The 13,290-nt window shown below is 40.6% G+C and overlaps 3 protein-coding genes across 4 annotated transcripts; 2 read left to right on the top strand and 1 right to left on the bottom strand.

Moving 5' to 3' along the window:
• Positions 1 to 827: 827 nt before the first annotated feature.
• LOC124314219 (cyclin-Q-like) lies at positions 828 to 2,104 on the bottom strand. The gene is made up of 5 exons (XM_046779360.1): positions 1,813 to 2,104; positions 1,643 to 1,740; positions 1,361 to 1,579; positions 1,059 to 1,289; positions 828 to 984 (listed from the first exon to the last, which is right to left on the bottom strand). Exons 1-5 carry the CDS (start codon positions 1,973 to 1,975, stop codon positions 892 to 894), a joined length of 804 nt encoding a protein of 267 aa, XP_046635316.1. The 5' UTR covers positions 1,976 to 2,104; the 3' UTR covers positions 828 to 891.
• A 1,040-nt stretch (positions 2,105 to 3,144) lies between these two features.
• Positions 3,145 to 7,664, top strand: LOC124314241 (ras-related protein Rab-3). Its single transcript, XM_046779392.1, has 5 exons — positions 3,145 to 3,470; positions 5,616 to 5,893; positions 5,975 to 6,093; positions 6,177 to 6,348; positions 6,436 to 7,664. Exons 2-5 carry the CDS (start codon positions 5,669 to 5,671, stop codon positions 6,577 to 6,579), a joined length of 660 nt encoding a protein of 219 aa, XP_046635348.1. The 5' UTR covers positions 3,145 to 3,470; positions 5,616 to 5,668; the 3' UTR covers positions 6,580 to 7,664.
• Positions 7,665 to 8,089: 425 nt separating this feature from the next.
• On the top strand, positions 8,090 to 13,290 carry LOC124314130 (cystathionine gamma-lyase-like). Of its 2 annotated transcripts, none has more exons than XM_046779188.1 (9): positions 8,090 to 8,237; positions 11,223 to 11,394; positions 11,463 to 11,753; positions 11,841 to 11,972; positions 12,073 to 12,208; positions 12,304 to 12,456; positions 12,538 to 12,712; positions 12,809 to 12,923; positions 13,012 to 13,290. In XM_046779188.1, exons 2-9 carry the CDS (start codon positions 11,341 to 11,343, stop codon positions 13,024 to 13,026), a joined length of 1,071 nt encoding a protein of 356 aa, XP_046635144.1. In that variant the 5' UTR covers positions 8,090 to 8,237; positions 11,223 to 11,340; the 3' UTR covers positions 13,027 to 13,290. The 2 variants fall into 2 exon arrangements, with proteins under 2 accessions (XP_046635144.1, XP_046635143.1); XM_046779187.1 differs by lacking the exon at positions 8,090 to 8,237 and adding an exon at positions 10,931 to 11,114.

Genomic DNA, 13,290 nt, shown 5'->3' with positions numbered 1-13,290 from the left:
ATTTTTGTCGCCAATATCCCCGTTTTCTGTCGTTCACCTTATAAAACATTGAATATCTTTTGCCCCACCTTTCCCCGGGAAAGAAACGGATAGTATTTTTGTGTTGTCAAATGTCGCTCTTCCGATTCTTTCCGTTTTCCCTTTTCCTTGTTTTTTTCTTTTTTCTTTTCTTTGAATAACAGACTATAAAGACAATAAAGAAATGTGGGAAAAAGGTAGAAAGGGATTGTATTCGGCTGCTGTTTGAGAAATCTCGCGTAGAATTATGTGGTCTCTTTTCTTTCATTTTCTTCGTTTGCTGCGTGTCAATGTGCAAAAAAAAACCAAGGGAAAAACAAGTGCGTTGATAACCCTCCCCGCCGTATGATTCCTCCTTTTTGAATTCCCTGCATAATTTTGTGTCGTTTATTTTTGTTTGTTTTTTTCATTGGTGTGTGAAAGAGTGTGGGGTTTCTTTTGCGTGCGTTCAATTCGACGATGTAAAGTGTACAGCTATGTTTCTATCCGTCTATCTTATCAATCTATCCATACTACTATTACAATATAAGTATGCGGAATCGGTCCTATGAAAAAAAAAAATAATTCTTATCTAACCAATATGCTCTTTCCTTTACTTCCCTGTCTGGCTGTACTTGATATAATTATCTGGTAATTTTCTTTACTCTCAGTACCTACCCCCTCCCCCAATATTCCCTTTGCCCGTGTGTGCTTTTGTTATACCTTTATGTATCTGTTACATCTATAAGGCTCAGTAAGAAAAGTTGGGCATTCTACCGCAATTCGAATTGCTGCATTACACACAACATCCTTTGTATTCTTACAAAAAATGAAAATCGTGTTTCGTTTATTTACTTTTACTTTTTCGGTCAAGTTTTACAATCATCAAAGGAGCTAGTGCTTTATGTCTTTATCGTGTTCGTATAAGGCCAGCAAATGCTCGATTATGTTCCAGATTTCTTCTTTTTTGGCATTTTTGTAAAAGGCCTAAAACAATATTGGACAAAAAAATCTGTTACGAGAAAAGTCAAATAGATGAGTGAAGTTTAAACAAGGCATACCTCGTGCCATGGGAGTTGATCTTGTTCGGTGGTGCACGGGATCATTATTCCACAAAGCTGTAGCCCATAGTAGATGATAGCTAAAGCGACCAGTTGGGGCTCGTATTGAATGACGACCTTGCAGTGATGAAAATCCTGTAACAGAGTCCAGCACAATTTGACTAATGGGGATTTTTCCCAAACAGCTGGAGGAATCCAGGATGCCAGTGTTTTCAAGTAATTCAGCATATACTGTAACAGAACAATATGAGTTATCTATCAACTTCATATATAGGAGGGCATGTAAAATATCACAAACTGACCAAGTGAATGTCTGGATTTATGGTTTTAAAATTGATCATCCTCATGGTCAGAAGCTCTGCTTGGACTATTGAGTCCCTGTAGTTCCAATATTCTTCAGACAGGTCCAGAACTTCAGGATCTCGGTTGAGAGTTCTGTGAACCACATTGATGAGATCCCTGATTTTGACAGGTTCATCTTGCTGTTTACTGGCAATGTAAAGAGCTGTGGCTGCAATCATCTATTAAAAACATAACACACATTAACACATATTCTGTTTTTTTTTTCTATGTTTCTCACTCACATAAGGATCATAGCTTGAATCATTGACAGCATCTAAAAATCGGTGATAAATTTGGGCAGCTACCGCTGCAGTGAGAGGGTTGGTTTTCAGTTTGGCTCCTATCAAATGCAAAGGATAAAGACATGAAGCATTTACATATAAAACTGTCAAGTGCAATGTTGTCTACTCACCGCATTCGAATAGGAATCGAGTGGCCAGTTCTTGAGCATTATGATGATTGCTGGCACTCTTGTACTGAATTGGGCTTGGAGCCTCTGGCCCTTGATGTGTCTGTATCTCAATGATTGGTCTGAATTTGGAACTCAGTAAATTAGACGTCATGTTCGAATCCATGATGGAATTGTGCAGATTGTAAAAAAACGAAGAAACCGACAAGTTGTCAGTAAAATGAAATATTGAATTATCGACGAAAAGAGTCGCTACACGCGAGATTTTGATTACATCGACTGATTTGGGAACCCTCTTCTTGCTGGGCAAGGAAAAGAGGAGTGGGCGCACGGGGAAACAGGAAATCAATAATCAAGTCGAGCTGCTGAAGAAGAAAAGTTTCAGCATTCTACTTGAATAAATATACTCTTTCTTATTATTATTTTTCTAGAACTAACATTATTAGATAAACAGGATGCATTATGTCGTGTGAAGAATTATAACGAATCATCCTTTTTTCTTTCAACAACAATCGTCGTCGCATGAACATTCTTGATAGTCTCATTACTTAAGTCCTTTCATTGATTATTTCACGCCGGGGCTGCATTTACAACTTTGCTCTCCAGGCAGGCAGAATTACTCGAGTAAGAAAAAAAAAATGTATGTTAGTCTTTTATAGACTATGGAAATTCTTCGTCAAATATTGCCATATGAGGTAAAGCGTGGCATATAGTATGATATTCGCCATGCTTCGCCGCGCGCTGGCGCCGTGGTCTTCTAATCAATAAATTCGGTCGAGTTCTTCTCTGCTCGCTGGCTATGAAAAAAAGCTGCGCACAAGATGACGCAAGGGTCGAAATTCCAATTAGGAAACATTAAGTTTTGAGGGAGTTCTTTTTGAGCTAATTTTGACCCAAAACACAATTTGTTTCCTTGTATTTTGTTATTTTTCTTCTTGGTAAATTCATCCGTTCGTTTTGCTTTGTACCAAAGTCAGATGGAAAAAGGCTAATGATATGGCTTCATATCCAATCCAACTTGCTCTTCTGGAAAGTGAATCGAACCAGATAAAATGAGTCTGTGCAACTGTGCGTGTCCCAGCAGCCCTTTAGAATTGCCACCTGAATATAACCATCACGTGATTCGCTGGGACTCTTGGGTATATACATTTTTTCCCTATTGCACAGGCTGCTGTCAGTCTCTTCTGTCGACCATTCGTTAGAGAGGGGAACAAAACGGAGAGAAAACGCACAAATGGCGGCGGGTCGGCGTCGACGCAGTCGCATTTAGCCAGGGACGTATAGTGTAGAGACGGGCGTTTATATGGAGTTTTATATCAGCCCGAAAAGAGCTGGGGGGGAAGGGAAACGACACCCTTTGCCCGACCAGTCGCCGGTGCAACGGCGTAACCAACAGGGATTAAACCATACGCGCTCCCACAAAATAATCAAACGAGAGAGAAAAATTGTCGTTGTAAAGACCAAAGAGACACACAAGTTCAGTTACTCTGTCGGGAGAATTGTGAATTCAATCGTTGAAAAGGATCCCGGACCACTAGACTTGCGGTGCCACGTTTACTTCTCTTTTGGATCCTTCCGTTTTTGGGGATTTTGACAACCAACAAGAGTGCGAATAATATTAATCCGATCGGATTGTTTTTCCCAACCCGCTTCTTAAACAGGTCAGTGATAAAAACGATTATCAATTCTCCCTCTTGGTTTTTTTCCTGGTATTATTTATCATTTCCACCGAAATGATGCGTGTATGTTTAAGGTTATAGGCAAACAGAACGTAACCACAAGTATGGCGGCGGGAGGGGGGGGGGGAGATGAGAGGGTCGTGCAGGAAACGTGTGCCTCATCCGCTTACGATCCAATCCCCCCAGAACTGAGATATATACGCTACACAATGCATTGGTATATAATATCTCAAATGTACGATGATGGGAAAGGAAAAGAATAAAAGGGCCATTGGCCTCTAGTGCACAGCATTGTGTATAGACGGCGACGAGTCAGTGTGACAATGATACATCTGCCCAACAGCAGCTAAAAGTTAATCAATAATAAATATCGAGCGAAAGGCGCCCCGAGAGTTGACGGACAACGGGATATAGTCTGTTTTGCCTTCGAATGGAGAGATAGAGAGGAAGGTCTCCTCTCTGAATTTTCTGGATTAGGGATTTGATTTGAACAAGAATGGCGCACCAAACAGCTGTGCAAGTCTCTCTCTGCTGGCTCTCCAACTTGCTTTTAGATATTGCTTTATTGATTCGATCACAAATGCGCGCCCTCTCTTCTCTTTTTTCTGGCGCCCCTATTGAATGACGTTCGCTCATCCGGCGATGCATTTTTCACGGAAAGTTTGCGGGAACGAGCTATATACCTTTCATATGTAATACATAGATCTTCCTTTTGAAAGTCCATTTGCAGTAGCACGACTTGCGTGAAAAGCTGGGCTGTCAGTACATCCGTCGCTTCTTTCCCCATTGAATTGGGCCGTGTAACTCGGACGCGGAACACGCGTCGGAACCCCAATGAACGCCTATCGACTATATAAGACGACGCGCCTCCTGTGCTCCAATCCACAAAAAAGTTAAAATCCCGATCCTTGAATGAATGAATATTTGAATGCGAGGATCGTTCTAGCTGCGGCTCCGATGTAAAGTAGGACAATGGAGACGGATATCTTGAATAGTATATAGGAGAGACGGTATTTTTTTTTTCCTCCTCCTTCCCCCATTTTCCCGCAGCAGGATAGACGCGGAACACAAAAGATTTATTATTATGGAGATTGTAAAAGCCTACGCCATCTATCAGCAGGAGGTTTCCGTCACACAGCCGGCCTTTTCAAACCTCGCCGGTCTCCATAGATACCGATATACGTACAGCCAGATAGAAAGCTGATGCCAGAAACTTACAAATTGAATTAAAGAATTCAGCTGAATCTTTGGAAAAAAAAAATAAAAAATAAAAAATGATGCGGTTCGCAACGGAATATATACAGGCGATTCTATATCTACACTGTACAAACATATACAGGAGGGTCTCCGGCCTAATCGATGGAAACACCAGCAGCTTGCGAGGCTCGTGTGACGTCAACAACCCTAGACCAGTAGAGCTCTTCTTCTTCTTCTTTTCTTTTCTCTCCTGCTGCTGATGTGTGTGTGTGGATGGATTTTGAGAGGGGAAGAAAAAAAGTAAATCGATCGATGTCGCACGCAGAGGAGCTCTAGTTACTTCTCTATTCTCAGTTCTCTTTATATCTTAACGTTTCAATTCTGAAAACCCTGGTGGATTGGCTGGTATACGTCGAGTAAAATACGCTGAGGAGGATATAAAGAACTAACTTCTATTCATACGATTAAACAACTGTCCACATAGTTCCTCGTTTAGCTTTGGCCTTTTTCTCGGCTGGAAATTCTGATGTAGCCAGTCGGCGCGCTCGGCTCGGAAGGGACCCAACAAACTTTGTTCTTTATCCTATGTACCACCTTTCTCTTGTGTGTTGTTGTATGTATAGCAGCATAGAAGCGGTACATAAGTATTGATTCCGCGGGTTTGGAGGAGAAACATCTTCCTCCCCCCCTTCGTCTCCACTTTTATTCTTGCTTTTCTTGTCTCTTGTCTTCGTACAATATTATCGATCGAGTACTTGTTTCTCTCTCTGCTTTTTATATAATATACTTCACAGCGACTCGACAAAGATGGTAGGTTGCAGAGCGCAGCATACATACATGCATGCATACTATGTATTCAGACGGCAGAGAGAGTCGCTCTTACGCAATTTGATGATGAATGGGCTTCTTTTTATTTTTCTCATTGAGCAGGACTAGCTGATTCAGCCGGCAACGCCGCCCTCGCTATATACATTAACAAAAAAATGTCTGTAGGCCAAGACAACCGGTGGCAAAAGGATGCGGCTGACCAGAATTTCGATTACATGTTTAAACTGTTGATCATCGGGAACAGCAGTGTCGGCAAAACGTCGTTTCTCTTCCGTTATGCCGATGATTCCTTCACGTCGGCTTTCGTCTCAACCGTCGGCATCGACTTCAAAGTCAAGACCGTCTTCCGTCAAGATAAGCGGGTCAAACTTCAAATCTGGGTAAGACGACACACGCACCCAAACTGGCCAAATACAGACAAACTGCAAAATGACGATCACGTTATTTTCACGCATTTGCAGGACACGGCAGGGCAGGAGCGATATCGCACCATCACAACGGCCTACTACCGCGGAGCTATGGGCTTCTTATTGATGTACGACATTACCAATGAAGAATCTTTCAATAGTGTTCAAGACTGGTGAGTTATTTTTGGGGGTTTTCTGTCCAGTTTGAATAATCCACAACATTAGTCTATAGTCACGTTTATTTTGATTTGTAAAGGTGTACCCAAATCAAGACTTATTCTTGGGATAACGCTCAAGTCATCCTAGTCGGTAACAAATGCGATATGGAAGATGAGCGTGTCATCTCCTACGAGCGAGGTAAACAGTTGGCCGACCAACTTGGCTTGGAATTCTTCGAAACGTCAGCCAAAGAGAATATTAACGTCAAGGTAAATCAATTCGTTATACTATATCCTGATATGCTAATAAATCAACACGAAACTCAATTTCCCATCTTATTTTGATTGATCGATCAGGCGGTTTTCGAACGTTTGGTGGACATAATTTGCGACAAAATGTCCGAGAGTCTAGACAGCGATCCCAACATGGTCAACTCATCGAAAGGAACGCGATTGACGGACCAAACTCCCGCTCCCAACGCCGGCGCCTGCCAATGTTGAACACCAACAAACACACACTTTCCCGATCCTGCTCGACAGCCGAAAAAAATACCCCAAAAAATTATCAGAAGACATCAGCAGAAAAAAAGCGTTTACAAGTGCGGGACTAGCGCAATTTTTCAAAATGATAAGAAAAGAAATAATTTTACCATCTTTTTTTCTCCCCCAAATATCCCATTTGTTTTTCAGTGTTGAATTATCTCCATAATAACAGTTTCCATTAAAAAAAAAAAAAAGTTCTCTCGCGGAGCTTATTCCTTCTCCTACACGATGTTTCTATTCGAGCGCTTTTACCCCAGACAGCTGGCGCGCATGTACTGCTGATGGTTTCGATTTATTTTGATTTGGCGTCACAGACACACAAGTTAGACTGGTTCAATTCTTGAAAGGTCGTTAATATTGTACTAATTTTTAGATGGCTCTTTTAGCATTATCACCTTTCGACATATTTACATCTTTATTTTTTAGTTTTGGTTTTTTCTCTATCGGAAAAAAGGAAAATTCTTTCTTCTTATTGGTCATGTTTGTTGAATATCTGTCGGTCTACTTTCATCTGGATTGGAATCATTCAAAGTCAATTCACTTTTTGATTCGGATCTTTGATTTCACATATATTTTTTTTTAATTTCACGTTTTCATTTCGAACGTTTATAGTCAACATTCACTTTGTTTCGACCAGTTTGGTTGGTGTTTCACACAACATGTACATCACGTTCTTTCTTATTCGTTTCGGAGAGATAGGGCGAGCGAAGTCGATGTATAACGAAAGTTTATCTGTCGCCTCTTATTCCAACATCATCGGCGACAAGTCGGCAATCGCGAGAAAAAAGAAATTCTGATTTGTCGCAGAATTCTTTTTAAAGGCAATCTGTTACAAAAAAAAAAATAGGTTATAGAACATATCGGTGTGAGTCTATCAGCAAACTACAACAAAAAGACAAAAAAAAAAACATTCCCCTAAAAAAAAAATTTGCTGCGTGAATTAGATCGTGCCAACGGCAAATATTGTTGTTGGTTTCCATTTCGCCCAGATCTGTGTACAATTCTGTTCCCAAAAAATACACTGTAGAATGTGTCAACAAAAAGAGAACGTCTGTTTTAGCTTTTTTTTTTTTTTTAAATTTGAAAACCCCGCCGTTTGGCGGATGAAATATAAAATGAACAAAAGTGTTATAAGTTTCACATGTCGTGATGAAACGTCGCATGTCGGGCAAACATCTCCCACTGAGCGACCAGTAATGAGAAAACGGTGTTTCGTTATTGAAGCAGCTGTAATATTTCGTGTGTCACGACTTTTCTGTAGTGGACAGAACTAGCGTTGCAAATCTAGTTTTGCCTATCTGTAGTTTTATCCGTATTATTTGGTTTTTGATTTATTTAATTTATTTAGTTTTATTTTTTTTCTTAAAGATAAATTCAGTTAAAAAAACTCGATAATAATTTAAACGAATTGGCAATTTTCGACTCATTTTCGCAATCTGGCAAATGCGAAACCTGTCCATCCCACATTTCAGACTGCAATTTAGTGAACGACACATGATAAAACGACTTTATTTTTATTTTATTTTGAGTGTGATAAAATGCCAGAAATCGCAAAGAAAACCTGTAATAAGGAAATAGTTTGTGCACCTCACTACGGGCATCTATTATTTTGGCAGGTATGTTTGTCTTGATTTTGTTAACTTGATTGTGAAATATTTTGTAACTTGTAAATTGCTGGCAGAGGTAGACAAAATCATTGCTTTCTTTCTTGTCAGAGGCTAGGCTTAGGTCTCCACGGCTGAATTAGAAGGAAACTTGATGAAACTGATGAAGGATCATTTTAGGCATCTCAGAGTTTTCTTGTTCAACATCAGCCATGTGTATAAGGCACTTTGTCGTTCTTGTTGGTGAAGCGACTAAAACACTTGTGTTTTTTCTCCAATTAATTGAGGACTATGAGTTTATTTATTTAGTTTTTTATTCAGTTTAAAAACTAAATAAAACTGAATAATTAAAAAAATATTTTCTTGTTAAAGGCAAAAAACTTTTCTTTTTTCATTTGATTAAGTTTTTTGAAAAAACCAAATTGTTAAACTGCAAACTAAATTTGCAACACTAGACAGAACTCGAAACCAAACACGTTGGAAACAAACTAAATTTAAACAACAAAAGATAGTATAAACTAGTTTCCAATTTCAACAGAGCATATTCAGAGCGCGATTAAAAAAGAATGAATTTTTTAAATATTAAATTGCCCGGGAGGAAATGGGCTGAATGCCGGAGTAGCGGAATCGAGAGATGCAGCCGGAAATGGGTTGACTGCGTATAGGCGTAAAGATCTTTGCAATCTACCGGCTGTGAGCATTTGCCGACAAAGAAAAAAGCCAAGCTGCTGCTGTGTATAAGATGTTGATGGACGGCCATTCTCGTGAAAAAGTGCCTAACTGTTCCGACGATATAGTTTCATTATGTACAACACATGTGACGGTTTGTCCCGAACTTGTTTAAGTATTTAAAATGGTTTTTTTTCGATTGCAACCGAAACTTGTCTACGGCACGAAATCGCTTTCGTGTAATATTTAAAAAAGGATTGACGACTCTTCAATTTTAACTACTTCAATCTAGCATTCATTTCATACCTCATAACACAACCAAGGGGGCCATTTATAGTGTTATTGACTTCTCTCCCACTCGGTTTCGTTCTGTCGGTTGTTTTCTCACTTGATGAGGAGGACCAACCGGGCGGGAGTCGTCATCAAAAACGTTAATTAAACGGGTTGATATCAACTGGCACAGCAATATGTCTTTTTTTCCCACTAGGCTTAAATGGCGCCCACCAAAGCTGATGAAATTGTCGGTTCAAATTATTATTACCGACATATGACGAGGGGTCCGTACTACTCATTTCCAGCGTCAAACTTTTATTGGCCAAAAGAAAATGGCCGAGTTTCGTACATGTAAAGGGATTCAAAGTTTTCGTCGAAACTTTTTCCGCAATACGAATCAAATTAGCCCCTACTACTTTGTTGTTGAGCGGAGGCTTCAACCGTTAAAACATCAAAGTCAAAGGAGCTGTAACAAAAATGTAGGACAAAAGACAGCGGAACGTAAATGCGGATGAGAGACCCGATGGAAATAGGCTGGCGAAAGACTCGATACATCTCTCTTGATGCTGCCGTCTATATAAAATGGCCGTTATGTTTTGTAATGAGAGTAAAGGCTTAATACATGATGGAATATAGAGTGCTGATGACACGACACATTACGTACGCCTCTCTGGAGCGGTGAGTCCTTGTAATTAAGGTCAAGACATCGTCGTCACGTCTGAATAAATGCTTTTTTTATTCGCAATTTAGGCTAATATGTTATAGACAATATTTTGTAGCAGCACCCTAGATCGCTTGCTATTTCGGCAGGGCTCTGAGCCATCTTGGCTATTTATACTTTATACTTTACTGTCATTGAATAAGAGCTGCACAAGCTGTTGGCGGCACAAGTTTTTCTTTTCTTTTTTTCCCTCCAAATGTTGGTTGAATAACATCTGGGGATCGGAGACAGACGTTGCGGTGTAGTAAATTACAAGTATGGGTATACAGTGTACAGCATTCATCAGATGATCTAGCCAGAGGCAGAGATACACCTACTATCTTTCTTCGCACTCCAACTTCACCGAACAACATCCGCTCGCTTATATAGCATTCAGCAGAGTACAGCAGTTAAACTTTTCCGGTTCTTATCGATTAGATTCTCTACTTGGACGGAAGCTGACTCGAAAAAGCCAAATACAAATGAGGAATCCGGCCATCCGCACACACACACACTGGATGAACAGAGCTTGACAGTATATATATGCCCTATACTCATGATTCCCTCGTCGCCTTCCGCGCATATAAAAGCCCTCACTACAGAGCAATTTCCGAGTTGTTTATGCACATCCCAGGAGACAATTCTCAGTCGTGCAAAAGAAGAGATGTGGCGAGAGAGAGAGGGAAGGAGGAATTCTTCCGCTCGTATTGGCATCGTATTCTAGACACATCATGGTATCACCCGTATCGATTGAAAGTTTCCAGCCAGAGCCAAACAAAACAAGAAAACAATCCGACTAGACTGACGAGAAAATAAGGACATGCTCTTGGCTGTCCTTCGCCCAGCGGCACGCGCATTTGACGTCGCACATAGAGAGTCTTGTGCGAACGAGATAGGAAACTAATTCCCAATGGCATTTGTTCATCCAATTTTGGATAATTCAAGGCGAACGAGTCAGGTTTAGTGCCGTTGCCTTGCTGGGAGATGGAATGTCATCTGGAAAGCTTGTAATTAAATGGACAAAAGATATCGCTATCGTCAAGATAACTATAAGAGTAAACGCCCCGACTTGGCTGCTGACTCTTTCGAGAGCACAACTTCATTTGACTGACTTGCTATATTGACTTCACTCGTTTGCTGGTCAACAGAATTTTTGCATCAGCTTTCAAAATGTATTTGACTGCACAAGCACGGCGCTTAATGCAGTTAGGCCAAAAATTCCATCTACCTTACTTTGCGAATGCCAGGTTTGTTTTGATAAAACAGCGGGAGTTTTAAATTTTTCAAACCAGCAACACCTGGATTGTTTTTTTTTGTTTTTTTTTAAATCATGCTGTTGTTTCTTTGATGTGTAGGTTGATTGCAACTACTCAGACTGTCCATGGATTCCGAGAACAAGACCCCTCATTTGCTACTAGAATTATTCACGGTGCACAGGAACCGGAACAATGGTCAGATGGTAATCCCGTCGTCATGCCAATTTCCCTGACTACAACTTTCAAGCAGCCAGCCCCGGGAAAATTCTTGGTATGGCCCTGAATAGATAACGCAATGTAATTGAACGATGGGACTAATAAAATATCAATTCTGTATAGAGCTACGAGTACAGCCGGTTGAATAATCCCAGCCGGAATACAGTGGAACGAGTAGTGGCGTCATTAGAAGGAGCCAAATACGGACTCGCTTACGGATCTGGCATGGCCGCCATTACTACCGTCTTCAATCTGCTAAGCCCCGGTGATCATATTGTCTCTTCCGTGGATCTGTACGGTGGCACCAGCATTTATCTCAAGCAAGTCGCCGACCGTCTGAATATTAAAACAACTTTTGTTGCTGACGTCACGGACCCTGCCAATATCGAGAAAGCCATTACGGGCAACACCAGGGTGAGTCCTCTCTCATTGTTTTATTCAGTGGCAATGCTATTTATATAAAAAGCGCTTCTGTTGTCCGCATCATTTATATATATATAGCTGGTATGGATGGAAACGCCTTCTAATCCCGGCTTGAAGATGGTCGATATCGAGAAAGTCGCCGAGATTGTTCGTAGGAGAAAAGACGTCCTTCTCGCCATCGACAATACGTTTTTATCTCCTTATTTTCAAGTAGGCTTTATACAACAACGTTCAAAGTTCAAACCCCCCATCGAAGGGTTTCTTTCATTCGATACCCTAAGTTATGATTTATTCATTTCCGAATCAACAGAGGCCATTGGAATTGGGAGCCGATATTGTGATGAACTCGGCCACCAAGTACCTTAACGGCCACTCTGATGTGCTAATGGGAATGCTTTTGACGAGCAATGATGGAGTACACGACCGTCTTCGCTTCCTCCAGAGGAGTACTAATCGCTCATTCATCAATTCCAACCATTATAGCGCAATCAGTTAAGACATTAACGTTTTTTTTTATTGTATAATGTGGGGAAAATTAAAGCTATTGGCGCTGTTCCCTCGCCTTTCGAATGCTATTTGCTGAATCGTGGAATGAAGACGTTGCCCGTTCGCATGCGCCAACACATGGAGAACGGACTGGCTGTCGCCCGTTTCCTGGAAAATCATCCGAGCGTTGAGCGAGTTCTGCATCCAGGTTGAATCAAAATTAGGCTACTATATAACCGAATATCATTTGCAAGATCAAAGGCAATGACTAGAATCTTTTGCAAATTAGGTTTACCATCGCATCCGCAGCACGAATTGGCACAGCGGCAGTGCTACGGCCACAGTGGCATGGTGACTTTCTTCCTCAAAGGTGGAAAGGACGAGTGTCGCGCTTTCGTCAAAGGCCTTAAAGTTGTTATTCTAGGGGAAAGCTTGGGAGGATACGAAAGTTTGGTCAAAATCCCGTTAGTAAAACTTTTGATTTGATCTGTGATACGTATACGATACATATAGCTGTTATGCAACAACAAACTAGTCTAATATGCTCCATTTCCTCATAGCGCCCTGATGCCGGAAACTTACCAACTTGATGTTCCGGTCAACTTGATCAGATTGGCTGTTGGCCTGGAATATGTCGGCGATTTGATAGCAGATTTGGACCAAGCACTCAGAGCTGTAATACAAAAGATTTTTTTTTATCAAGTTGCTTTTGGCTAGGATTAATTCGACTAATACTAATTAATGATATCATTCAACTCTATAGGTTCGTTCGTCTTAATTTCGATCGATGAATAAGAGCCCAGATATCCTCCTGACTGCACAAAGCTATTAAGCTAATGGTTTTATTATCAAGGCAATTAATTCTGTGGTGATTATGCTGCCTATGGCGAAAAATGTTTGCTTAGTGAATCATTTGAATTGGGTTGTTCTTGCAACAACAGCTGTCTTTTACTTTTTTATTGTTGGCAAAAGAAATATTGTTTGGTTTAGGCGAATTTTAACTGCTGTTTAAAATTTTAAATACAGGGAAATAACAAGTGCA

This window comes from Daphnia pulicaria, chromosome 10 (assembly GCF_021234035.1).
Source record: "Daphnia pulicaria isolate SC F1-1A chromosome 10, SC_F0-13Bv2, whole genome shotgun sequence".
NCBI classification, from domain to species: domain Eukaryota; kingdom Metazoa; phylum Arthropoda; class Branchiopoda; order Diplostraca; family Daphniidae; genus Daphnia; species Daphnia pulicaria.
Note: the sequence above shows the minus strand (reverse complement) of the source record. Positions and strands in the feature narration are given on the sequence as shown.